The sequence below is a fragment of the Rhinolophus sinicus genome, chromosome 1, assembly GCF_057876585.1.
Source record: "Rhinolophus sinicus isolate RSI-liver-muscle chromosome 1, RSI-T2T, whole genome shotgun sequence".
Classification (NCBI taxonomy): Eukaryota; Metazoa; Chordata; class Mammalia; order Chiroptera; family Rhinolophidae; genus Rhinolophus; species Rhinolophus sinicus.
Genome location: NC_142501.1, coordinates 86,847,082 through 86,874,727, shown reverse-complemented (window position 1 = coordinate 86,874,727; position 27,646 = coordinate 86,847,082). Strand labels below are relative to the sequence as shown.

The 27,646-nt window shown below is 39.7% G+C and overlaps 1 protein-coding gene across 1 annotated transcript; it reads left to right on the top strand.

The window, feature by feature from the left end:
* The first annotated feature begins 239 nt into the window (after window positions 1-239).
* On the top strand, window positions 240-27,646 carry UBE2N (ubiquitin conjugating enzyme E2 N). The gene is made up of 4 exons (XM_019710304.2): window positions 240-460; window positions 25,749-25,995; window positions 26,168-26,308; window positions 26,915-27,646. The coding sequence occupies exons 1-4, from the start codon at window positions 431-433 to the stop codon at window positions 26,953-26,955; spliced, it is 459 nt and encodes a 152-aa protein (XP_019565863.1). The 5' UTR covers window positions 240-430; the 3' UTR covers window positions 26,956-27,646.

The window sequence follows — 27,646 nt, the reverse complement described above, 5'->3', positions numbered from 1 at the left end:
AATGAATGAATGAGCTACATCGGCAGCCGGGCCTCTGTTACGTCTCCACCGGCGCGGGCGTGGCCGTGGACTTGAGGCCCGCCGGGTGTGGGCAGCCCAGTCCCACCTTCGCGCGGCAGGATCACTCACGAGCGCCCGAGGTCGGCGCCGCCCCACGCCCCCTCCCCCAAGTCCCTGCCCCGCCGCTGTGCGTCACTTCCGCCACCTCCAGGCCGGGGCTGGGGCGGGGTGTGTGTGGGGGGGCCAGGTCCGAGGGAAGCCCGCCCGCGGCCGAGCAGGGACTACATTTCCCAAGGGGCCTCGCTGGCGGCGGCGGCGGCGGCGGCGGGCGCGGCAACGTCCCCCGGAAGTGGAGCCCGGGACTTCCACTCGTGCGTGAGGCGAGCGGAGCCGGAGACGAGACCAGAGGCCGAACTCGGGATCTGACAAGATGGCCGGGCTGCCCCGCAGGATTATCAAGGTAACCTCCCAGGCCGGCCTCTGGCTCCCTGCTCTGGTCCTTCCCTCTTGGCGGATCGGGCGGCGCGGCCTCTCGCTTCCTCCGGCCCGCGGCCCGCGTTGGGAGGCCCGAGGCTGCACGGAGAGGGTCTGACCGCGGCGGCGAGGGAAGTCGGGCGCTGGGGAGGGGGCGCCGGGGAGACTTCCGGCCGCGGTGAGACAGCCCTGCGGCGGGGACCCGGGGCGTCCAGGCGGCCCCCTACGAATGGGTTAAATCTGGCCTGCGCCCTGGGGGAGGGTGGGGTTGCGGGGTTCTGGGCTGGGGTGCGGGCCTCCGCGGTCTCTCGGACCACCCCCGAACAGAGGCCGCGGGCGCGCGGGAATCGCGGCGGGGCCCGCACTTTAGGCGGAGGTGGTGGCCAGACACGGCCTCTTGGTCTCGGATCGCCCACTCGGCCCGTGCGGAAGCGCAGGGGTGCGGCAGCCCCAGCTTCAGAATGAATGAACCGGGAGGGTGAGGCCGGGCCAGGCCCTGTGCCCCGGGAGGGCCGCGCGTGCTGCCGCCGGCGGCACATGCTCGCTTCTGGCAGTCGGGGTCCGGGGATCTGGGGGCTCCGCACCCGATTGTTCCAGCTTCGGCGATTTCCTGTCCTTTAAATATGTTTCCACGCGTTATCTCTGCGAAGTGATTTTACTCTGGTTTGCAAACTCTTTTAAGAGCTGTTTCTGTTCAGAGGAAATAGTTTAACACAAGACTTGGGGCGAGGGGGCGCAAGTATAGGGGACCTTGTGAAATCTTTTGCTTTTCGATTTTGTGCCCTTTAATTATTAGACCGTTCTTTGACTCTTTATTAATGCTGTACTTTGACAAGCATATATGGAATCATGAAAAATTCGGCATCTTTGTTTTGTAAAATCTTTATATAATATCAAGTCCTCAGATGTGAAATGTTTCTTGCAATTTACAAAACAAAACCTTGACATTTTTGGTCAGTTTTAATGAAGGAAGTGAGGTGCGTCTCTGTTGCTCAATATGCGAGTTCAAGTGACTAACTTGCAGCATCATTTTGCTTGATAAAACCTGGTGAACATGTATTTAATGTAGTTTGTTTTAAAAGTTTGGGCGAGATGCGTGCTAAGTGAAAGACCTGTTGAAGGATGATGAAATGTAGTGCTTCGTGCAATCGCAATTAAATATATGAGATGGGGGGTGTCTCTGATCTAAAAATTCTTGATTTAGATAACAATAGGACGTTTTATAAGGTAGAAATTTTTAGAAGTGAGAGTAGGACGAATTGTCATTGTGTGCTGGAGTGTAATAATGTGAACCTTCATAGTGCAAAATTTGTTGTACTGTTTTATGGATTTGTCTCGGACTCTGTCCAAGGCAGTTTAATTGCTGTATGCATTGGAAGGTCCTTACAGTGTGGTTTTAGTTATAATGCAGTCACATGGCTCCAAATGGTCATGTTTTTGAGGCTCCGGTTGAAAATGAGGGGTGGAAGATAAAGCTGTACAATAAATATCCTTGAATTATTATTTACTGTTATTTAGGTTATAGACTAAGTACATAATACAAATTGACATTGAAGATAATCTCCAAAATACATAATGAACTAAAGACAACAAATATTTTTCCATTTTTGCTTGATTCTGGAGATATTCTGCAGTAACATGAAAGCCTTGGATGAAAATTAGTTCCGTGGAACCTTGTTCATAAACTTACAAAAATGATTTAAGGCAGTTAGTTGAAGTCCTCATAATTCAATTAATTTGCACACAATAATTTACACTAGGTATTTACATTTTACTATTTAAACCAAGAAAGTGATAACTCAGTTTTAATTTTACAGTATCCTGTTGATAGCATCTTTCTAATGAAAGGTGTGATTTTGGGTTTTATCTTGTAAACAGGTAGGTGGTTAATGCTATTTATAGCTTAAAATAATTGTTTTCTTCAATTCCTAGGAAGAATTAAAAGATAAAAGTGTTTTTTCTAGTGCCCATGCTTGTATTATGTAGGTTTTTTCTATAATCAGTGAAAATATCTATTTTTTTTAATATAATTGAAACTAAAAGTTTGCCTCTTCTCTGACAATCTCAGTACGAGGTTCTGTGTGGAATATCATGGTGGTGGTAGCTCTACTATCCTGAATGATAGGAACTTACCGTCTTTCACTGGATATTTATTAATAAGGTGCTATCTCAGAATAGTCATTATTCACATTTGCAAAACTCTTCAACCATTTGATACCTGCAGGAATCCTGAGACGTAGACAATATGTTTTATAGTCTAGAAACCCATTGAAATGACTTTCCAAGGGTCTTAAAACTGGCAAGAGGAAGAACTTGGACCTTGACTCACTGTGACCTTCCCCAGCCTCTTGTTATTAGGAAATGAAATAATCTATGTGTAAAAATACCTTGAGACCTGTAACAATTATACAAATATGATTTTTTGAACTACTCTTCACCCAGTTGGATTCCCATTTCAATCCAGTAGCAAATTTTGTAGACTCTACTTTCAACATGTATCCTAAAGCAGATACATTTCACCATCTCTCTTAAATCATTGTTTTGTTCCCTCCTTTGTTGCCTAGCCTACTGTATTAGTTTCCTTTTAAGCAGCAGCTGGTGTTACTTTTTAAAAAAATAGGGCATGTCTTTCCCTTGCTTAGAACTCTACAAAGTTTCTCCACCACACTTTGAATAAAATCTTGACTGTTTTTTCCTCCCTAGCTACAAGTCCTTCTTGCATCTGGAATCTCCCTACCTCAGATTATCTCCTGCACTTCTCTCCTTGGGTTGCTCGCTGCAGCAGCCGCCCTATTGCTTTGCTGTACCCTAAACACTGGAACCTTGTTTGTTCCAGTCACAGAGCTTTCATCCTGTTTATTGCATTGCTTTGTGATGTTACTCAGTTCTTGGCTCGCATGTCATATCCTCTGAAAGCTTTACCTTAAGGATCCTAAAACACAGTTTCCCTCCCACCTACCCCATGGTTTCTCTTTATCCCCATATTCCCCTTTATTCTGTCTACCACCTAACCACTACTACAAGTTGTGTTATTTACTTTTTGTCTCTGCTCCTACTAAAGCTCCATGAAGGCAAGGACTCTTGGGTGACTTGGGCATTGCTCAGATGCCTAGAACACTTAGTGAGTAGACTCTGAAATGGTGAATGACTGAATGCATGCTCATCAATCTCTGGTGTAGAAAGTTTTAGGGAAGTTATTCTATATCATAATTTGACATTGTTACTGCTTAGTAGATTATATCTGAACCGATGTCTAAGCTAAAAGTGAGTTTCTAATTCCACCCATAAATTAATTAAAAAACAAAACGAATCAATCTTTTATTTTGTTGACTAGGAAATACATAGAGCACAACATTTGAAATGTGCTGAAGGTACATAGAGGAAAATTAAGACTTTCTCACCTGTCCTTCAGCATTCCAGCCCCCCTTCCCAGGTAACCATTATTTTTATTGTGTATCCTTTAAGAAAGACCATAGAGACTTAGTACATATATGTTAGGCCTATTTCCTTCCTCATGCAAATACTTTGATTTCCTCCCACCCCCAGTATACTTTGGAGGTGACCAATTTTTTAAAAGAGCAGCTTTGTGGAACCTTGTGGTTAGATCTTAATTTAGCTAATTGCTTATTGATAACTTTTTAGAGTGTTCCTAAGTGTTGCTCTACAAGGAATGATGTAATGAATAGTCTTATATGTAGTAGTATTTTGCACATATGTGAATTTCACTGAAGCTTGGCAGTTCTGTGTTTAGCTAGAAGTTTTAGAATTTTCTGTTTTCTCTCTTGCCTCCTGGGCCAAAGCTCTTTTAGTCTCTAAAAGGGACTAAAGTCATATAGGTTAAAAGGTATCTAAAATAACAGCTCCTCCCTAATCCATCTGTCATAAAGAAGAACCAGAGTTATTTTGGGAACAAATAAATGAGATCTGTAATTGTGGCCTTGGTCAAAAACAAATTTATTTTAGCTGTACATGTTGCATTGAAAGAGTGACAGTCCTTTGTCTTCTCAAATTTAATCATGAAAACAATAAAATACAGCCTTAGGAAGCCATAGTTAACTTAATCAAGGAGTTGATTTATTTGATTAAAACCTACTAGACCGGCCTTCTGAGATTAGTATAGCACCAGTCTTGCCTAAAATTTACTTTTCTGTTGGGTGAAGTTTAGTTTCAGTTTCTTAAAAACCTGGTATGTTCTGACTTTGCATTGAGACTCGAATTCTGTTTATTTTTTGCTTTAATGATTTTGATTTTAAAAAATACAGATAGCACTTTTTCCTATCACTATTTAAAATTCACTCATTTAATATGTATTCTAGTTCGTAAGGTAATTTTTAATAATAAAAGTGAATCAGAAAACTGGGCCTTTTTTTTAAGCCATGAAAATGTTTGGCTGGTGATGTTTTTCCCCCTCATTTAAAAAAAAGACATGACAAACTTATCATGATGAAGATGGACTTATAAATTGTAATAAAAGCATCCTTAGGAAACAGATAAACTCACGTAGTAAAAATTTGGCTAGAAACAGGTGGTTCTTAGCTCTTTTGGTAGTCCCAATTTAGAAAATTTTCTGACATTCTTCCTAGGACAGTAAACCATATTTTCTGCGTGTGACTTCTGAGGATTAAGGTTCTGGTAAAGCCTATTTGTGAGTTCCCTTGGTCTCCATGGATTTCAGGTTAAGAAGCCCTAGGCAACTTTTGGTAATAATTAAACTTTCAGGCCATTAAGGATATTATTTAATGTACTACCTGATGTTTTGATTATGAAATGTGGGCATAATTGAAAGTAAGTTAAAAATAGTCAGCTGAGTGTTCTTTTTAAGTTCTTCTGTATCAAGCACTTTCTTCAGCCCAGATTGATCAATTTACACACAATAGAAATTGAGTTTTGTCAAATTATCAAACACTTCCTGAGTATCAACCATGCTGTACATTTGCTTTGCAGAAGTTCTGGGTTTTTCCGTACTTGTGACCATGTACAGCTACAAGTTACACAGTAGAGAACACCATCCTTTTCCTTTTCTTGAGAGTCTGTAGGCCAAAGAATTTGGTTCACTAGGATTCCTGACTTGAGGGCAGTAACACTTTTGCTTTCTTTCTGACACTGAGTAGTTTGGTTTACCTGTGTGTAAATGGATTTAAGAAGAAAGTATCTTATGCTACAAATTCAAATAGTATGGATTCTGAACATACATTTAAATCTGTTCCCCGGCGGTAAGAAAAGATGATATAGGAACATTTGTGACAACATGGATGGATCTTGAGAGTGTAATGCTGAGCGAAATAAGTCAGACAGAAAAAGCAGAGAACCATATGATTTCACTGATATGTGGTATATAAACCCCAAATAACAAAAGAATAAGACAAACAAATGAGAAAGAAAAACTCATAGACACAGACAATAGTTTAGTGGTTACCAGAGGGTAAGGGGGTTGGGGGGTGGGAGATGAGAGTAAGGGGGATCAAACATATGGTGATGGAAGGAGAACTGACTCTGGGTGGTGAACACACAATGGGATTTATAGATGATGTAATACAGAATTGTACACCTGAAATCTATCTAATTTAACAATTGTCACCCCAATAAATTAAAAAAAAACAAACAAAAAAAACATTTATTGAGTAAATATATCCACAACAACATAAAAATCTGTTCCCATGTGTTACGGATGCATATGCACTACAGAAATAAATGCTGGAAACGAGAAAATGAGGTGAGCGCCCACAGGAGCTTTGGGCGTGACTGTTGTCCTCACACTGGTGGTGTGGGTACCTCGTTGCTGTGACGTATAACTTTACTTTCTAAAAACAAAACAGGTCTGAAAGGTATAGTGTATGTAACAATGTGCATCAAGAAATAGTATTTTGGTATGAAAGATGGGTTGGACTGGGATGAGTTGTATTTTATTATACAGTTGCAATTTTCTTTGCAAATGTAGTGTATGAAGGACATCAGAATGGACACAAATTAGGAGATGGAATAATAGGGAATCAGTTAACGTTAGCTAAAATCTTAGCAACTTTTAAAAATGCTTCCCAAGTGAAGTTTTTTTTTTTAATGTTAAATATAGTCATCTTTAATTTGTAGATTAGATAGGATGCAGGACCACCATCACCATAGTCTGCTAAGAGAGTGAGAACTGCGGCCCTGGCGTCTCTGGTGGCAGAAGCCATTAATGTGTGGTTGGAAGAACTGGATAACTGGTTAACACTCAGAAAATCGGCAGAAAGAATTCTTTATTAACCATTCTTCAAGAGCTATAGTACATCATTCAGGGCATTGTATATTTGTTAAAATCCTGGATGTATCTAATTCTAAAATCCCCTGAGGGTACTTAGGCATAGAAAACCATAATTCTGAATCAGCCTGTAACTCAGCTGTTTCTATATAATTAGGATTCAACTATAATTTATAGTACTTTTAGATATTGGTTTCAGAATCTAATGTTGACATGATTTGCCTTTTTTAAAAATTGGCTAATTCTTCAGATTTTCAAACTCCTTTTGTTTTCAATACCATCACAATATGCCAGTGTCAGAGACTTTGTCGTTTTGGGCAAATCAGTTTTTATTTTCAGTCTTTACAATCTAGTAATTGAAGGCATTGTCATCAAGAAAATACTAAAAAGAAATATAACTGTTATCTTTATGTCTTGACACTATAGGTGCTTTTTATTTCTTTACAGCTTTCTAAGATTTCTTTATAGTTTATCCTAATGAAAATGTTCTTGTAAAGTTGCTGTGTTTTTAGTTACCCTTAAGGACTATTTGGGATTACCATCTTCTCCATCCCCTTACTATGGGGCCAGGGCAAAAATGGCTTTAGTAAGGTCATCAGAGCCCAAGGCCAAACTTCAGTCTTTCGTAACATTGCAATTTGTCTGTCTTTTTATTATCCATTCATAAGATGCGTTTCAGTTCAATTAAATGGACATTTATTGAATGCGTAACATGTATTCAGCACTAAGCCAGGTGAACAAGATAGGCATCCTGTCTAGTGGAAAACAGTTGTGAAATAAGAAGTTACAATGAGGTGTGTTAAGAAATGCGTGGGATTTAAGGATGTCTGAGGATGAAGGAAAAGCATCTGTTGAGGAAGTATTTTTAAATTTGAAGAGAACGAGGGAGAATGAATTTTGGGCAAATGGAATAGCAGATATGAAAGCTGGAAGGAGAATGAATGAATATGAATGAGAATATATAAATGCATAGAGTATTCCAGAAATCCAGTATATGCAGTACATAGTATCTTAAAGAATTACTAGGGTTTCATTATTAGGGTTCCTGTTTAACTGTTAGGTTGGTGCAAAAGTAATTGTGGCTTTAAAAGGTTAAAAATTGCAAAAATTGCAATTACTTTTGCCCCAACCTAATACTAGTTCAGAGAGTTTGCATCAGGCACTGTTGGGCAAACCAAAGCATTATTGCATTTTGAATTGTTAAATTCATACTTAGTCTATGAATCATATTTACCAGAGTGTGATGTGGCAACTATTCTTGATGTGAGATGGGTCATACAGTGTTTATTATGTAAATAATAGACAACTTTTATTGAGCACTTACTGTGTACTGGACACTGTTCTAAGCATGTTACATGCATTAATGTATTTAATTCTAACAGCAATCCTGTGATGTGGATATTAGTATTATCCCTATATTACAGATATGGACACCTGCACAGAGGGATTAAGTAGTTGGTGGAGCTATGATATGAACCCAGGCAGTCTGATTCTGTAGACTCCAGGTACTGTAGATGGAATGAGCCAGAACATATCCGCCCCTACGTAATAACTGGCAATGCCTGTATTTTTATATTTTATCATTTGGACAAATGAAGTGCAGACATGTTCATGTGGCGAGTCTAAGTGCTTATTTAGCTTTCTTAAATCAAAAGTCTCCTTATTGTACTTTAATTGGAGGTTTTTGCACAGGTGAGTCCCTGTTTAGTACTGCAGTTTGCCTTAAGAGGGAATGCCTGTGGCATATTCCTCTCCTGCCCCATGGATCCCTGGATTTGGGGAAGTTTGGAGTTCTGGTGACAAGGAACAAAAGAGCAGCAATTCCTTTCTTTCCTGCTATGTTTTTCCCAGTAAAACACATTTGAGGTATCGCTGCATCAGACCATAACAACTTTAATGTTAATTTTAAACAAGATTCTTTTTTTTCATTCAGTAAGCCTAAAAATTAATTAAAATTGTCATACACTAGTTTATATGTTAAATTGAATCTTGTGTTTACTACTCAGGGAGAGTATGTGTACCTACTTAATTTCCTCGTTCCTATTTGGAGAGAATAAGGAAAACTGCTTTTCCAGTATAACTTCCCCTACACCTGCACATATGATAGTCCTTGCTTTGGCTTTTTAAAATAAAAAGTCATTTCACAGTTGGAAGCACAATAATTTACAGCTATAAAGCTTGAAGTTTCTTACCTTTGGCTATCAAGGACCTATATAATATATATATATATATATATATATATATATATATATATATATGATATATTTATGTGTATATATGTGTGTATACATACACAGACATACATTCACAGACACACGTATATACTGCTGTGATTCAGATAAGGGTTAAACTAGAAGTGCTGCAGGTTCCATTCAGGTTTCTGCCACTGGTTGTGATTAGAAAGCAGTGAATACTTGGCCAAACCTTGCCTTTTTCTTATCAGAATCTTCTGCCACTTTGATTGTATGGGCTGCTAATGTATGGAGTGGTAGGAGCCAGAAGATATTTTCTATGAAAACTTGGTTTTAATCTGAGTACTTAGTTCATGGTTGTGTATCAGAATTATGTGGGCCATTTATGAATTTAACAGTTGCCAGCCCCAACATATTTTTTTGTTTTAAGATCTCCAGATGATTTTAGTGTGCACCCTTGCGGAAGCAGTAGACTTGTGCGTACTTGGTTTCAGTGCAAAGATGGGTAGGATGTGGGGGAAACAAGTCAAATCATACAGTTAGTACCTTCTCATGTATAGAAAACAAAGGCATCAGTGAGAACACCAAACATGTGACAGTCAGGGTGGGGAATCCCTCAAAATTGGTTTAGGGAAAGATTTTTAGAGGGGTGAGATTTGAGCTAAATTTTGAAAGTTAAGTAGAAAAGTGGGGTGGGGAAGTAGAATGTCATTCCAGGTTAGATCTGTCAAACTTTAGGAAGATATTTGAGCAGTGCTGAAACTGTAACGTGAGTCAGCGTGTTTTTGCCTGGACCAAAGACACTTCAAAGGCAGTCTTTTAATTTGAAAAAGTTTTTCTTCAGAAGTTTATGAATTCATTACTGAACATTCAGTTAACATAGTATGTTATATGCTGAAAATAATCAAGTAGTACAGATAATTATTTCCCTTTCACTTTCTGTTCCTAATCTCCTAAACCTTCCTTAATCTTGATTTTTGCAGCTTACCTTTTCCTTTAGATTCATTTGACTCCCAAATATGTAAAGGTGTTCCCTCACATATTCATACCAGTAAACCACCTTTTGAATCCCGAATTTGATTATTTTCTAGTTGTTGCATGTGGGCGTTGTGGTTTCTGCCCCCTGTCAAATGGAAGGGCTCCGAGACATTTGGGGACCTGAGGTGCTTGCATGGGCACCCTCTAGGGTTGGCATTTCCTCTTAACCGGCATAACTGCCCTTCTGCTTCCCAGCTGCCCTTTGTATCCTTTGCTAAGTCAGGACGAGCGGGGTGGGGTAATACTAGGTTGGTGTGCAGGTATTTGGGCTCATCCTTACTCTGGCAATTCTGTGAACATGTGGAAACTGTCACATATATAAAGTTGTTACTTAGGTGACAGAAAGGGAGAGGAGAGAACTTGAAGGTATTTTGAAGTTAGCAACTGTAGAAAGCAGCTACGACTCCTGTGTCTGTTGAAATTGTTAAAATTTAGAAAATTGAGAGAAGGAGCCCCAGCTGGAATCCAGACCTCTGAAGAGAGTCTGGCCTGTGGGTGGTGGGGCGATGATTAAGTTGGTGCTCACAGTGTGGTATAAACTGGCAGCTGGATTCATGTGCTATAGGAATGGGTGTGGGTGATGCTCACAGGTGCCTCGGGGGCCCGCCCAGGAAGCCTGGAAGAGGCAAGTCCCCCCTTGCAGTGTCTTCTAGGTGTCCCCCACCCCAACATCTGCAGAGCTTAAAAGGGAGTCCCTGGCAAAGCAGAAATGGGGTTTTCAGAGTCCTACTTCAGAATCACAAAGTGTAGAAGGATAAGTGAGAGAAAATTACCTCACATCTGGCACAGATACGTATTTCCCAATGTTGAGGTTTTGAAGATAGAAAGCTGCCTGACACCTGGCCCAGCCCGTGAGAGGTGGTAGTACTTGGCTTGACCTGAGTCCTGCAGAATTAGGGATTTTATAAGGTTTTTGTAAATGTTTGTTTTTGTTTTAAGTTTAGGGGAAGGACTCCCCTCCCTCCACATCTGTCCCTTGTTTTGACTGGTGGGGTGTGTGTGTGTGTGTGTATTAGTATTAGTATATACTATAAAGAAATTACTTTGTTCGAAATCAGTTGAATCTTTCCCCCTACTTTATATCGGGCCAACCCTTAAATCTCAACAGAACTGCATGCGTTCAAGCTAGGATGTTAGAGAACAAAGTAGAATTAGAGAAAATGCCAAGAGATTTGGGCAAATGGTGCCTCAAGACTTGACCTTTATACTACCAGAACCAATGAAGAACCACTGTCCATTTTTAGCTCTCATACACCTGTTAGTTGTAACTGTCATTCACCTAACGTGAATGCACAGGTGGGAAGCACTGCTGGGTGCTGGGGTCCCAAGTTCTAGCTATGAGGTGTGAAAAGAACCCTTGACTCGGGGGTGGCTTCTAGACCATGTTCTGCCACTGGAGCTGTGCATATTTCCATGAAGTGTGTCAGGTGGTTCTGAGGATTCAGTGAAACAACGTATGTGAACATCCACCTCAGTTTTAAGGATTAATCCACATGTCAGTCTGTACACTTTGGAGTTCTAACTAAATTTATTTAGCTTTCTAGTGCATTAGCCTCTGAAAGTCAACTGTCCTACCCAAGGTTTGGCCATCTATCAAGTAGTTTAAAGTTTTGAGGTTTCTTTGTGTCTGTGGTTTGGGGACTGTACATGCTGCTAACCTGACACACAGCTCAACCCTTTCAACAGTTTCCACAAAGGAATCCACTAATTGTAAGCATTTTGCAAGTTTTTAATGATTTTTATTGAAGAGTTAGGAGTTTAATAGCAAATGGCCATAAGCCCCTGCCTTGACTGTTGGTATTTTTTTCCTCTCTTTCTACCCATTTCTTTCCTTCTGTATTGCTCCACTGCTCACATTTTCAAATGCCTGGTCAAACTGTTGCTCTGCCCCCAAATCCCAACAAGAAATGCACATGAATAAAGAGCGCTGCCTCGCCAAAGCAGTAAGACCCAGTGCCTGCCCTCGGTAAGCTCAGGTGCACATTACACATGTTTTCCTTTTAAGTCAACTTGATTAAAGTAAATTTACATACAATTAAATGTACCCATTTTAAATGTACAATTAGAGTTTCAGCAAATGTGTACATCTGTGAAATGATCATCTCAGTTAAGATTTAGAACATTCCATCACACCAGCGCAACACTAATTAAAATATACTGTTTGAAGTGTGTTTTCACTTACATAGAAGGGATAGTTTTCTGTGGTGTTACACATTACATTTGCAGCATCTTTTGCCCATAGGCGTTGATGTGATCTTTCTTCCAGAGGTGTACTGTTGAGCACATACCCAGTTTTTCCTAAGGATAAATTCCAAGAAGTGGAATTGTTAAAAGATGGGGCCAGTTTGTTGTCCCAACCAGCCATGTATATGGGAGTCAGTATTCTCCATAACACTAAATAACATTGTTTTTCATCTTTGTCTATTCTGAGTTTTAAGGATTGTCTTGATGATAATGAGACATTGTCAGTTTCAAAATAGGGTTACTCAAAATGCTTATTTCCTTAGGTGATTTAAAAACATTTTTTCTTGCATTTTTGGGTAAATAATATTTGCACATGTTACAAAATTCAACAAAAAGGTACTCATTAAAAACTGTCTCCTACCTCTGTGTCCTAGTCACGTAATTTCTTTCCTCAAGGAAACAACTGTTTACTTGGACCATTTAAATCAGTTATTTTATGATTTTTGTAGCCTATTTTTTTTCAAGGTGCAGCTTTACATAATACCTTATTAGCTCACATTGGTAGCAAACCCTAAGTCTAGCATTCATATTCTTTAAATATATTGTTGCGTTATTTCAGGGACTCTGGCTGTCTACATGAAGTGGGTGAGTTTGACCTAGTGTTATTTCAGTTATACAGGCATATGTACCTTGTTTTATTGCACTTTGCTTTATTGCACTTCACAGGTGTTGTGTTTTTACAAAATGAGGCAAGACCCTCCCAGCAAAGATTACAACTTGCTTTATTGTGAAACTCACTTTATTGCAGTGGTCTGGAAATGAACCCGCAATACCTCCGAGGTATGCCTGTATTAAAATCTGAGTTGTCTGGCTCATTTTCTTCTGTAGCACAGGACAAAATAGTCGTATGAAATTATAGAAGAATAAAAAATCTACTGAGTTACATACTCCAGCTGGATCTCTTAAGATTATTTAACTTTCAGACCAAATTGATAATCTGTGAAATATGAAAATTTCTAACCTCATGTTAATGTGGTTTCTTGAGCAATTTTATATCAAATTCTTCCAAAAACCTTGAGGTGTAAAGGACTGAATTTTTAACATGCTAACCAGTCAATATTCAGCAAAGGATCATTATTAAAATTGAGGAAATGCCTATTAAATCATCAGAGCTGCTAACGGGGCAAAAGAAACTTAAATCTGGTATCTCTGGAGCTTAGTTTTCAGTCCTTTAAGTAAGTATACAACCTGTAGGGAAGGTGTGAAGTCCAAAGCTTTTGAGCCAAAGTAGGAAATAGTTCATGAAGATAGGGTTTGGAATTTTAAAATGTCCTTTTTTCTGCATACTGTTGCCAACATTTACAGCTACCATCTGGCGCCTTAAAGCCCTGGGCCTGAGGGTTTTGGAAGTTCTTGAATCCCCCTTTACTCGGTCAGTAGTATTTTTCTTTCCTTGTAGGATTGATCCCAGTAGTAGTTACATCTGTTCATTCAACTGGTGTGGAACCGTGAGACAATCTGTGGTACTCAGCATTGGGGCTGCAAACATTAGATTTGGGCCTTCATTAGTATCGTTGGGGAGACAGTAGGGTGGCAAAGTATGTGCACCCCCACTTTCCAGTAGTGTTCAGTAGCTTTTAGTTGCTTACCTCTTTACTGACAATTGACTTTCAGAATGGTAGAAATGCTGCTTTGTGAGCAAGGTAATGTTTTATGGTTCAAATGGCTTAGGTTTACTTCCTAATTCTCAAGAGCAATAGGATTTGGGGTATGTGGTAGGATCCCAGAATCTGGGGCCAGGGTCTCTGGGTTTGACTTCTAAGCTCTGCCAAATACTAGCTTGGGTATCCTCACTTGACCTCCCTGCTTTATCTGCTTAATATACTAATCTAGCGCTAGCATGGGTGGGAGGTTTAGAGTGCAGAGAACAGAGCCTAATGTAATACTGAACCGTATTTATTATCTGATTTTGCAAAGATGCTGCTTCACCATAAATCTGAAAAGAATGAATGTCTTCCCAGTGTGGGAAAACTTCATTATTTATGTATTAGTTCCCACAAAGAGATCACATCAAACATAACCCACTGAAGTGGGGCATAGATAAATGGGCACAGTGAATGCCATTTATCAACAGTGGGTAGGAAAGTGGGATGTTTGCAGTAAATATGTTTTGATTTTATTAGAAATAACGTATAATCAACTTTCCACAAATTAGATAATAATAGAGTTGATTTTTACAGCTGCTAGACTGAAGTTTTATTCTTTTAATTCCAAGTATGTAGGATCTTGCACTCCGCAACTTCAGGGGGTGTGATTCATGCAGTTATGTGAGTGGTCCTCTTGGAGCTGTGCCGTGTGGCAGACTTGTTAAAGGAAGCTTATTTTGGAGGAGACAGAAACCCTAATATCTGATTGCTTCTTAATTTATCTCAGTGAGTATGCAGTGTGTGAAACTAACTTGTCCTTCCTGGTGGTTTGGATTTTGGACAAAATTATGTCAGTGGCACAACTGGATTGCAAAGCTGGACCAACTGTAACTTGTTTTTATTTGCCACACTGAAAATTTCAACTGTTCTGCTTCCATCTGTCTTCTTGTCTATTAATATAAGCATAGGCCTTTCCTGTTAGTGGAGTCCTCAGGCATTTAACACTTAAATTTTGTTGTGATTACTACATTTGAGACCTGAAATGACTAGTGATCAAAAAAAATGATTGATTAAGTAACACGTGGTAACTGTAGCGGTGTAGCCACTGGCTTGTAGGACAGGAAAAGTGCCTGTTTATGCCATACAAGTGTGGTTTGCAAAGAATATTGATTAATCTATCTACAAAGCTACCAGGAAAGTAGGGTGCAGTGACAAAGTAAATGAGAAATACGTAAACATTTCTAAGGGCTTTTGTCTTTATCAGAAGAAAGTACAAGCATACTGGAATGTTAACCAGATTTTGGTTATTTAGGAGTATGGCTGATTTCAAGTTGATTTTTATATTTTTCTTTAATGAGCAGGTAAAAAAAAAAAAAACTTGGGGAAGAAAGCGGGTACCATTAGCAAAAATTGCTTCCTTATTTCGATATTGAGCATTGGCATAGAGGCTGGGGATACGTCCTTCCCCTCAGCGGGGAAGATGAAGTACTGAGCAGTAAGTAGGTTACAGACTGTTAGGAAAGGGCACCTTCCAGTAGATGGAAGCATAAGGGTAAGGCTTAACCCATTCTAGCAATAAAATGTTCCGTCACTTTTAGTGCTACAGAGAACCTTTGAAATGTTCAAGGGACTAAGTTTTAGGAGGCTGGAGGGGTAAATGAATTTGTATGATGCATAACAAATTGGTACAAGTAGAACTGGGATTAAATTCCGATGTCCTAGCTCCGAATTTTTTCCCTAGTCGGCACGTCAGCCTCCCTAGTTGAAGTTAGGTCTCTAATGTGAAATCAGCTTCCTGTGTAAAGACTCCTAAACTGGGTAGAAGTTCTTTGATAAAGAGGGTAGCCAGCTTCAGGCTCTTCTCCTTTGACCCCATTGAATCCCCAAGAGAGATTTAGCTTCCTAACCTCTTCATCACCCTCCTCCCGCTGCAGTCTGTTGACTCGTACCTTTTCCTCACTTTCTTCCATACCTAGCTTAGACTTTGTGTTTTTAGCAAGGGAAGCCAACTTTTGTAAGTAGTAACAGTGTTGAGTTAATCGGTACCTCACACAGTCTTAAAGCCGCCAAAGAAAGGTGGTGAGGAGCAAGGCTCACTCACATCACGGTGGAGGCTTCATTGCTGGCGTTACGTGCAACCGCTGGGGAGGGGCTGCCGCTGTCCAGTGCAGGGCGCTCGGCGAGAACCGCTCCCGTGGCCGGCCGTCGGGGTAACCACTGCTGCTCTCTCCAGCACGGATCCTTCTTTCGTAGTTTAGCTGCTGATGCGCAGGTTTTGACTAAGCCTAGATCTCTGCATGCTTAGCTGCGAGAGAGTTAGAAAGTAAGACTGAAGCTTCTGTTGAGGGAGATGGGGATTCATAAGGTTGCGGGGGAGTGTTATTTCCAAACAGGGGTGCTCTAGCTGGCAGGTGGCCAGAAGAAATGATGACTGTTCACGTCCAACTTTATTTTGCGTTATGCTGCCAGGCAGTCAGTCCTATGTGACCACAGATAAGTTTTTCTATTTCTACAACAGTTACTACAAATTCTCATTCTTACTAAGCTCCCAACTCCAACATTACCCTGAGGAAAGGGAAGGAAGATAGGAATGAATGGGGGAATTTTTACCATTGCTTGATAGTAGACAAACTTATGGACAGATGACTAAAATTACATATAAGGGCCTTGAAATGAATTGTCAACTTCAAATAATTAGTTAAAAATTTAAGAAACCCAATCTAGATCATTTCTAATTTAAAAGCTGATTTTTTAAAAATACAAATTCACTGGTTTTTGCTAAGGCATCATCCATAATTTTAGTGTACGAGGTTTGACAGTTAAGTTCATGAACTTGGTTGCAACAATGTTGCTGACTTTTTGATATCAGAGGGATTATTCGTTACGAATTTGTACCAACTGGACCAATAGTTAACCAAGTTTACTATTTGGAAGTGCTGAAAAGGCTGCGTGAAAAAGCTAGAGGACCTGAACTTTTTGCCAACAATTCATGGCTCTTACATCACAGAAATGCACCAGCTCCCACGGCACTGTCTGTGAGGGAGGTTTTAGCCAGTAAACAAATACAGTAGTACCTTGGTTTTCGAACGTCTCTGTTGACGAACATTTCGGTTTATGAACGCCGTAAATGCGGAAGTAAATGCTTCGGTTTTTGAACTCGCCTTGGAAGTTGAACACGTCACGCGGCTTCCGTTGAGTGCAAGATCCTGAGGCCTAGCTGTCGGCTGTTTTCCAGTGTTTCAGAACTCGAACGGTCTTGCAGAATGGATTACGTTAGAAAACCGAGGTACCACTGTAACTGTATTGGAACACCCTCCCTACTCACCTGACCTGGCCCCCAATGACTTCTTTCTTTACCCGAAGGTAAAGGAAATAATGAAAGGAAGACGTTTTGATGACATTCAGGACATCAAGGGTAATGTGATGACAGCTCTGATGGCCATTCCAGAAAAAGTTCCAAAACTGCTTAGAAGGGTGGACCAGGTGCTGGCATCAGTGCATAGCTTCCCAAGGGGAGTACTTCAAAGGTGACCGTAGTGATATTCAGCAATGAGGTATGTAGCACTTTGTCTAGAATGAGTTCGCAAAATTAATTGTCAGACCTCATACACCTACAGAAATGGGCATTTGAAAAATTTCCGTAATTTTCATTCAGGATACAAAAAAGCCTTCCCTCCCCCACCTACTAAGTTACATACTTCCTCCCAGAATCTAACATATGCCAGTTTTGGCTTTTTTTAATGCCGTTTGACGGATTTGTTAGCAGTGCCTAAGGACCTTGGCACAACCGCAGTTGCACTGTTCCTAAGCTCAGTCTTCATTCAGTTTTAGGACATAATTCCTAACACACGATTTATTAAGGCAGCAAGACAGTTATATTATTCAAATCACTAAAGGCTTATTTTTATTTTTGAGTTGGTGCTAAAGAAAGTCCGGGCAATGAAGTGTTACATCATCCATCAAATCAGAAGCCAAGAGAAAATGGAGACGCTTATCTTCCATGAGTCTACTTATTAGAGCTTCTGGGTATTCAGAAAACCTTCTTAACCACCAGGAATTTCACGAGTGTGTTAGGAAGGAGTAGCTGACACTGTCTTTAACTGTGACACCAATATTGTGAAATCTTTCAAAAAACAATGAGAAAAAAAGATGGAGATGTAAAGTTCTTCTCTTTCCAGAAAACTTTTTAAACTGTCTTTAGAAATAAACAAGAAGATAATATGGCCCCAGTCTAGCCCTGTACATATACGTAGTATCCCTAACTCATACCCGGTACTTTCTCTAAGACCTTGACATCCCCATTCTAAAATGTATCTTTCAAAAACGGACTTTTATGTGTACTTTATACTCAAGATGAAATAAATTCCTGGGGGCAAAGGACTGTTTTACTCTTCTGTTGAGTTACTTGATACCACAGTGCCAGACATTTGTTAGTAAATTCATATTTCAAAGTCACAATGACATTTCAGAGCATCATGGTTTCGTGTAGTGTCAAAGATAGGCAAAGTGGCTTAGCATATCATAGATAATTCCGGTCAAAATAGTACATTACCAACTTTCAATGAAATAAAGCAGATTTTTTCCCTACCTCACTTACCTTAAGACTATATACTTCAGTTGCCAGTCACAGAAGAAAAAAAGCGGGATGGGTGACATTATGACTTAATTTACCTCTTTCATAAAGCACTTTCATGAATATGAAGGCCTGAAAATAGCCCTTTCTTAATTTCTGTGCTATTTACTGTCCTGCCAAACATTTGACATTTACTGTTCATGTTGTTAATTGTCTTCCTATATCCCATTGAGATTAAGAAAACAGTCTCTGAAGCCAGACTGAAATAGAGCCCAGGAGCCTGGATTTCAATCTTGGCCCTACCACTTGCTCCTTTGGTTATACTGCAAGTGGTCAGTCTTACTTTCTCATTTCCCTCAGTTGTAAAATGGGTATGAGGGTTAAATGAGTTAATGACACATGTAGAACACCTAAGTCAGTATTTGGCAGTTTTTGTTACTTGAGCTTCTGTTGATTTTCTGCATATCTGGGAACAGTGCTTGGTAATTGCATAGATTCCCTTGCATACATTCCCTGACATGGAATTTACAGACCAGATGGGAGGGAAGGGGGAGAAAAAGAAACAAACTGTGTTTAGTGGGGCAAAAGAACTGGGGGATGGTAGACAAGGAAATCAAGGGACTCAGCCTAACAGTGTTCATGGTAAAGGCACAGTTTGTTAGTAGAATTTTCAGATTTTGGTCCATTATCAATGATTGGAATCTTAAATGCCATTCCTGGGGTGGAAGTTACCAACTAACAGAAGGTATATAGTAATCTCTATCTGCTATCTATAGTAATCTGTAATATAGCTCTGTGGTACCTAAGCATGCATGCATTTATTGAATAAGCATTTATTTAGCACTTACCACCACTATTTGCTAGCTGGAGTTCCCATCTTCAGATAGTTTAGAGTCTGACACGTAAACCAACAATTACTGTGCTAGTTATAGTACGTGGTGGTAATGCACAGGAAACTGGAAGTATAGGGGAGATACTTCCGGACTAATTACGACCTGAGAAACAAGTTGTTTGGATCTTCTTAGCCTTTCAGAAGTCCCTCTCTGGCTCCCAAGTCTGTTCCTTTTCACTGAACTTCACAGAAGTATTGATCTGGTTGAGGGGAAAAATTAAAACGTAAAGATTTCTAGCCCAAATCATCCCACCCCTTCTCTTGACTGTTACTCCAAGTGGAATGCAGGGCTCTTTCCTCAGTCCAGCTAGAAATGAAGCCTTGTAAAGTCTTCTAAGATCTAATCCTTGGTACAGGTTCCTCCATTTTTCCTCTTCTGAATCTGCCACGTAAGAAATCCTGAGTAGTTAAGTGTGTGGGTGTAGAGGGAGAAAACAGAAAAAGGAGGAACATATGAGTTTAGGATACGCAATTTTAAAAAAGCGAACTAGGGTAAAATAATTAACTTGAGCGTTAATTTTGCAAAGGAAATGGGGTTGAAATAAGATGATGTCTTGTATCCACTAGGGGGGTAGTGTGGATTGTAAAAATTAAAATTATTCCTCAATGATTATTTTATCATGCAGTTGCCTTGTTTGAATTAATTTTTGTCCATGCAGTGTATTTTTGAAATTGTTACAAATAATTTTCAAACACAATCTTGTTATTATATAACAAACAACACTTATACACATTCCTGTTATTCATAATTCAGATGTTCTGACATGATTTTGTATAGAATTTTTTGAGGGGAAAATAGTGATGCTTTAAAATTTTTCTGCCAAATTTTACTCACTATATGAAATAAGTTAAATTATTCTTAATGACCTGTAAGTAACATCGTTGTAACAGGATTGCTTTGCTTTAACTGTCCTTTAGGGTAGCTTCTAGCCCTGTGTGGCTATTGAGCATTTGAAATGTGGCTAGTTCAAATTGGTATGTGCTGTAGGTGTCAATTACACACTGGATTTTGAAGACTTAGTATGAGAAAGGATTGTAAATTAAGAATGTTTAAGTTGATTACATGTTGGAATATATTGGGTTAAATAAAAAATGAAATTAATTTTACCTGTTCCTCTCTACTTCTTAATGTGGCTACTACTAAATTTAAAATTATATTTTTGTTGGACAGTACTGCCGTAGAGGAAAGCATTCATCAACCATTTCTTATTGTGGTGTACCTCTAGCTGGCCTTATGATTTACAAGGAAATAGTGTGGTGAGGAAATTGAGCACAACTTTGGTTCTGTTTTTAATCCCAGCTAGAATACATACAGTCAGTTTTGTTATCCATGGCGAGACATGTTTTCCTAAAATTCTCTGTGTTAAGCAAAATCGTGTGGGAAAAACCACAGGGCTAAAATGTTAGGGACACAACACTCAAAAACGTCATTGGGAACATATTTTAAAAAACCCACTCACTGACACATATAGAAGGTGAACTTGTAGATGCCCTCAAGTAGTTTATAGATGTGCATATAATGAAAAGTTGACTTTTGCTTTATTCGTAAACGTCCCAAAGAAGCTCGTTTGTTAACATTTTAGAATCACTTAAAAGATGTAGTGACGGAGGTTGGGATAGACAGAGTAGGGATCAGTGGGCATCTCTGTCTTATAAGACCTATTTTTGTGATAACAAAATTGATAGATTTATTGAGTATAGTTAGATACTAGAAATGAGCTAAAAGTTCCACAATTGGCATTATTAATCAGACATTGCAGTCTTGTTTCAGAGAATATTTAATTGGAGAAAAACCTAATTGCTATACAGATGATGTGTTGGGGGTATATATAGTTACTAACGGGACCATCTTTTTCTCACATGCAGATTGCCACTCTTTTAACTTAAAGTGTTACTGTACATAATCCAATCATTACCTTACAAATTGTATAATAAGCCCTTACATTGCTTCATAGCACAAATTGTTATTGAACTTAAAATGGGAAAGGTCCTAGTGAATGTAGTTTAGTTGTCAGAATGTCGTGTTTTTACATAGTTCACTGGTAGAATTCTGGGATTTGCTCTTCGAATCCCAACAGATCTATTGATAATCAGATCAATTTGATGTGTTAATTTCTTTTTAAAATATTTGCAGCATGAACTGCTATACATATTCTGTAAGATGAGATAGTTTCCTTGAGACTTAATCTTGTTACCACTTAAGTCTATACTCTACTTTTACGTACTTCTTTTGCTACTTTTTCGTAACTAATTTCCTTAGCAGAGGTTCCAGTGCTTTCTGTTTTGCATGGTCTAAAGCCCAGTTCTACCTGCGATTCAGTCCTAGGATTACTTTTAAATAAGTATGATCACAAAAGGGCAACTAAGGGTTATGCTCTTTTCATTAAAAACACACACTGTTATTTAATAAATCTTGAGGTTTGTTATTGTGTCTTTTATTACCCTACATTCTTTTTTAGTTGGTTGTCTATGACTACGGCCTTCTTTTGTGATCTCCTTTGTCAAATCCTTTTAAAGTATTATCTCATTTGATCTTCACAGCAACTGTGTATGAGGGGTAATGTTAACTATATAGATGGGAAGCTGAGGCTCAGAGCAAAGTAAATTACTGGCTCAAAAATAATTAACTAAGCAATGCAGTAAGAATTTGAACCCATTCTTTCTAGACTTGAAGAAATCACACTGTACTTCACTGTTGCTAGCAAAGAATAATATAAAACTAGAAAGTGTTTCACAGTTAACCTTAGGTGAATCATAGCAGGAAGGATTTTACTTCCTACTCCGTTTTTGCCTTTTTAGGGAAAAAAATTGACACCAACTTCTGTGGGTGAAACTTGTTCCCTTTGGTTTGGATTTTATTCTTTTTTCTTCCTATAATTTATGCTGTGGGTTTGTTTGGGAAATCAGTGCCATGTAGTGAAATAATTATGCATCTTTTCACTGTATCAAAATCCATTGGAATTTGAGAGTATATCAAACTATTTCAAAAAATTTTTACACCTAAAAGCTTATTCTAGAATGTGGTCCAGTTAAATCTTATAATTGATCAGGTCACATGATATGTTTAATATGTACTTTTTTTAAGAAGACTATCTGATTTTGAGGGTGAACTGAAGAAGAGGAGGAAATGAATAGCTGTAGCTATCTCTCTGTGTACTGAGAGTGATTTTAAAGCTATTTTGGGATGTGGTCTTAGAGGCCCTTCTGGCAGCTTTTTATAGCTTTGAATAGAGCTGCTACTATTTTGTGTAATCAGGGAGTGGTGTTTCGGGTTCTTGGATCTCAGCTTTATCCTTTTTTCCACTTTCCCTCTTTATGGCTTTCAAAACATAAGGAGATGTGGGGCAGAACGAAAGGAGGGTGGAGGTGAGGAGAGGTCAGAATTCCAGTTCTTTTCTCATTCCTTTCCTCCTCCTGTTCATCCTTAATAGCTTTCTTTTTTCCTAAAAATGAAGACCGGCCTCTTTTGTTTTTCTAGTTACATGTTGGAGGACTTCCCAAAATGGGAGAGGTTTCATTATTGCCTCTTGAGATTTTTTTTAGTGCTCTAAAAATGTTTTCCTTTGAATCTAAAGAACATTTTGCTGAAAGCAGTTTACAACATTTTAGTTTTTCATTTGCCCTTGCATTGCCACGATTAAAACAAAATGAAACAAGAAAACTAGTCTTGAATTAAAGTACTAAAGGCATTACTCATTTACATGACTGTGGATAAATAGGTTCAACACATTTTGGGGAAGGAGTAGATTTTGTATCAGCATCTTATGACTATTTCAGTACGTGACTGCTGACAGGAATCTTTTTTTAGTATATGCACTGTAGGCTGTAGAATGAAATGGTGTAAGGTGTGTAATTTTTCATAAGTGAAAGCAGTGTAAGTACAATATTTTCATTGATTGGTTTTCCTACCTAAAAGCTTAGATATAGCAGTGTTCTAAACATTTTTGACTACACATGCCTATTCAAAATGTTGAAAATGTATTGCTAATACATACAATTACACATACTATTATCAGTTTGTATATTGAATACTAACGTTTTATGAGTAAAAATAAATTACAAACAGAAGTTAATTTCTTCCCACACCTGAAATGAACTTTTGTTTTCTTCTGTGAGGTGCACATCGTGCTTTGAATGACACTGCTTTAATGTTAAAGATGAAACTCTGAGTTTATTCCTCATTCTCTGTAACATCAGATAGATTCATAATTCAACGAGTATTTATTGAATATCTATGGTGCCAGGCACTCTTCTGAATGCTGACGCTATGGCAGTAAATAAAACAGGTGAAGTCGCTCCTTTTATAGCAGTGCCACTCTGAACAAACTAAGTGAGCTATGTGACATATTAGTAGTGCTTTGGGGATAAAGTGTGTGTGGGGGGGAGGGATAGTGAGGGAGGGCTGGGCTTTGCAGTTTCAATTATGGAGGCTTTCCTGGGAAAACACATCTGAACGGAGATCTTAGGATCTGAGGGAGTGAGCTGTATAGAAATTTCAGGAAAGAAGAGCAATTGCAAAGCCCAAGGGAGGAGTATTCTTGGCAGGTTGAAGATCTACAAAGGAGCTAGTCTGGCTGGAGCATAGCAGGTGGGTGAAGGTAGGATGGGGAAGCATAGCTGAAGATGAGTGAGAGGTGGGTGGAGTGAGGGGATCCTGTAAAGCCTCTTTGGGGGGGGGCACATTATAAGGGCTTTTATTTTTAAAGGTCTGTGGAATACAACCCGAGAGGAAGGGGGAGCAAGGTCAGAAACAGGGAGAAAAGGGAGGAGGCGCTCACCGTTTGCCAGGTGAGAGCTGGCGGAGGTTTGGATCAGGCGTGCAGCGGTGCTCAGGTGAGCAGCAGGCCAGTCGTGCGTAGATGGCAGCATCCAAGCTAACAATTTGCTGAGCAGCTTAGATGTGGGGTGTGAGCGAAAAGGCAGATGAATTGGAAGGGTGGGTTTATGGTTAACTGACATGAGGAAGGCTTTGGGGGAGGAGCCAGGTAGAGGGTGGTCCTGCCAAGGTGCTGCTTAGCTATTGAAGAGGAGCTGTCTAGCAGGCAGCCATGGATGGAAGAGGCACCACTGGGAGAGATCTGTGCTGCGCATGAACTTGGAGAGACTTCAGGATGGACCGAGTGCATTTAGTATTTCAGTTCATTGGACTAGATGAGATCACTATGGAAGTGTGTAGACAGAGAGGCAGCCCTAGGACAGAGCCCCGGCTCACTTCATCGATGGGGCGTTGGGGAGATAGGAACCAGCAAAGGGGTTGCTGCCAGACAAATAGGAAGAGAGAGCCAGGAGAGCGTGGCTGCAGGAAGCTGGGTGAAGCCTTGCAAGGAGGAGGGCCGACCAGTTGGGTGAGATGTTGCATTTAGGTCAAGTAAGACGAAGATTGAGCATTGACCATTGATGTAACCGTGTGGGAATCATAGGTGACCTCAAAGAGCAGCTTAGTGGCTAAGCCTGATTGGAGATGTGTGTTCAAGATAGGAGGGGAGGAGAGAAATTGGAGACAAGCAAGTACAGATAACTTTCAAAGAAGAGCAAAGCCATGGGCAGTAGCATGTGAGGGAGAGTCAGGTCAAGGTCCTTTTCCCTTATTGGGAGAAATAACAGCAAGTTTGTACACTTTGGGGAAAGATCCAGTAAAGAGGGAAAAACGGATGATTCAGGAAAGGAAAGAGATCCTTGAGTAGGTGAGGAGATAAGATCTAGTGCAGAAGAGGAGAGGTTGATCTTAGCCAGGAGTGACCCCATTTCATCCGCAGTGACAGGAGAAAAGGCTGAGCACACGGGTGTACAGATGCATGGAGGGAACTCCTAGGAGGGTTTGGCTTTCTCCTGAGATAGAAAGCAGGTCATCGGCCAAAACGGAAGAAACATGGAGATGTTTGTGGAGGTTTGAAGAGAGAAGAGGAAGAACGTTACGGTGTTTTAGGAAAGAGGGCGACAGATGGAAGAGAGAACTAATGATATGATAGTTGGGGAACAGTAAGGGTCCCTTTTAGTGTCATCGTCAGTCATTTCTCCAGCCTTCCAGTGTTTAGATCCTGTGCTTTTGTCCTTCCTTCATTCCACTGTATTTTTCAGGAGAGATTTTCAGTGGCTTTAAAACTAATTTTACTTTTTAAACAGCTTGGTTTTGGTAGAATTTAAACAGGGCAAGTGCCTTACCGATATGATAATCGTAGTGTTATTTTCTTTCTCCTCTTTCATTCTTTTCTGTTCCTTGGGTATAAAGTCAGTTTCATCAGCCTAGTTTTATTATCAACATGTGTGTAGACATTTGTAGCTAGAATGTATATGATACATCACCAGTATTTGCTTGCAGTTGTATTCAGCTGATTGTGATTATTTAAACAGTCTTTTTTTGAACTTTGTATTTTATAAGCAAAATAAAAGACGTATCAGGGGATTGGAGAGGTGCAGTTACGTTCAATTTTAAGAGAAGAACTTTCTAGTTTTATTTTGGTATTTAGCAAAATGACATCTTTCACAGACGTGTTATGTTTTTCTGTTGTAGGAAACTCAGCGTTTGCTGGCAGAACCAGTTCCCGGCATTAAAGCAGAACCAGATGAGAGCAACGCCCGTTATTTTCATGTGGTCATTGCTGGCCCCCAGGATTCCCCCTTTGAGGGAGGGACTTTTAAACTTGAACTATTCCTTCCAGAAGAATACCCCATGGCAGCCCCTAAAGTACGTTTCATGACCAAAATTTATCATCCTAATGTAGACAAGTTGGGAAGAATATGTTTAGATATTTTGAAAGGTAAGTGTTACCTTTATCATTCTGTGCTATTACGATTTCTCTTAAGCATTCCATATTGAGAATCTGTGCGTTGTCATCTGGTCTTTCGTAAAGAGCACTGGGGTCTGTGGGAGGGAAATGGAGCCGTTCGGGCCGCTTGTCCGGTGTGATCACTCGGCCTTTGCCTTCGTAGATAAATGGTCCCCAGCGCTGCAGATCCGCACAGTCCTGCTCTCCATCCAGGCCTTGTTAAGTGCGCCCAACCCCGACGACCCGTTAGCAAATGACGTCGCGGAGCAGTGGAAGACCAACGAAGCCCAAGCCATAGAAACAGGTACTGTAAAGCACATTGATGCTGCGTTTCAAAACCGTCTTTTATGCTCTTAACAAGAAAACGATATATGTGTATATTAAAAGGAATAAATCAGATCCTGCTTATAATATGTAAATAAATAACAAAAGATGGTCACGCTCTATCTTATGAACTGCGTGACCCCCCAAATATAAGACAACATATAATTGGGAGGTCTTGGACTCTTGTAAACTACACCTGATTGAATAAGTGCTGAGGGTCTACCATTCATCTAGCAGTATGTAAAGATAATGGGGAACTTTTGAATTCATTTGAGCTGTTTTTGCAACACGTTTGATTAAATTGCATTAATTTATAGCTAGGGAGTTTAAAATTGGTAAGCTTCTTTTATAGATTATAACCAAATTAGTAGGGAGCATTATATATCTAGAAATAAAGGAGACAACTCTCCTCATCCTGTTGTAGTGTATTAGTGATTCGACACACAGACAATTTTTCTGCCCTGATCCAGATTATGGGAAGTGGCATTTCCGTAATTAACTTCAAAGTGTTTGCTTATTTTTTAATATGGAAAGTAACATACTGAACTAAGTAAAATAATAATCGCATGTTTGTTTTTGTCTACAGCTAGAGCATGGACTAGGCTATATGCCATGAATAATATTTAAATCGATCTGATCATCAGTGTGCATCATTTCTCCTGTTCTGCCAAGACTTCTTCCTTTTTTGTTTGCATTTAATGGACACAGTCTTAGAAACATTACAGAATAAAAGCCCAGACATCTTCAGTCCTTTGGTGATTAAATGCACATTAGCAAATCTATGTCTTGTCCTGATTCACTGTTGTAAAGCATGAGCAGAGGCTAGAAGTGTCATCTGGATTGTTGGGAAAAGTTTAAAAGCAGTGGCCCCTCTCTGCTTTTATTCATTTCCCTCATCATGGTTTAAGTACAAAGCACTGTGAATGAAGGTAGTGTCAGGGTTAGCTGCAGGGGTGTGGGTGTTTTTCTTTGTTTTTATTTTTTTTGAGGGGGGAGGTGGTTTTATTTTAATTTTATGGGCTCCTTCCCTGCCTTTTATGGTGATCTAATTGCATTGGTTAAAAGCAGCTAACCAGTTCTTTAGAATATGCTCTCTAGCCAAGTCTAACTTTATTTAGACGCTGTAGATGGACAAGCTTGATTGTTTGACCCAAAATGGGAACATTAAACAAACATCACAGCCCTCACTGATAACATTGTGACTTTGCTGTCAAGTGTAGAATTCTTCCTTCAAGAAAAAAGCTTGTGACCATTTTGTATGGCTTGTCTGGAAACTTCTGTAAATCTTGTTTTAGTAAAATATTTTTTTGTTATTCTA

What these genes read in the sequence shown, in the direction of transcription:
- UBE2N (XM_019710304.2), top strand. Translation starts at nt 431, where the DNA reads ATGGCCGGGCTGCCCCGCAGGATTATCAAG. An exon ending in TGCCCCGCAGGATTATCAAG is followed by an intron (nt 461 to 25,748) that starts GTAACCTCCCAG and finishes TTTCTGTTGTAG; the next exon opens with GAAACTCAGCGTTTGCTGGC. An exon ending in AGCCCAAGCCATAGAAACAG is followed by an intron (nt 26,309 to 26,914) that starts GTACTGTAAAGC and finishes TTTTGTCTACAG; the next exon opens with CTAGAGCATGGACTAGGCTA.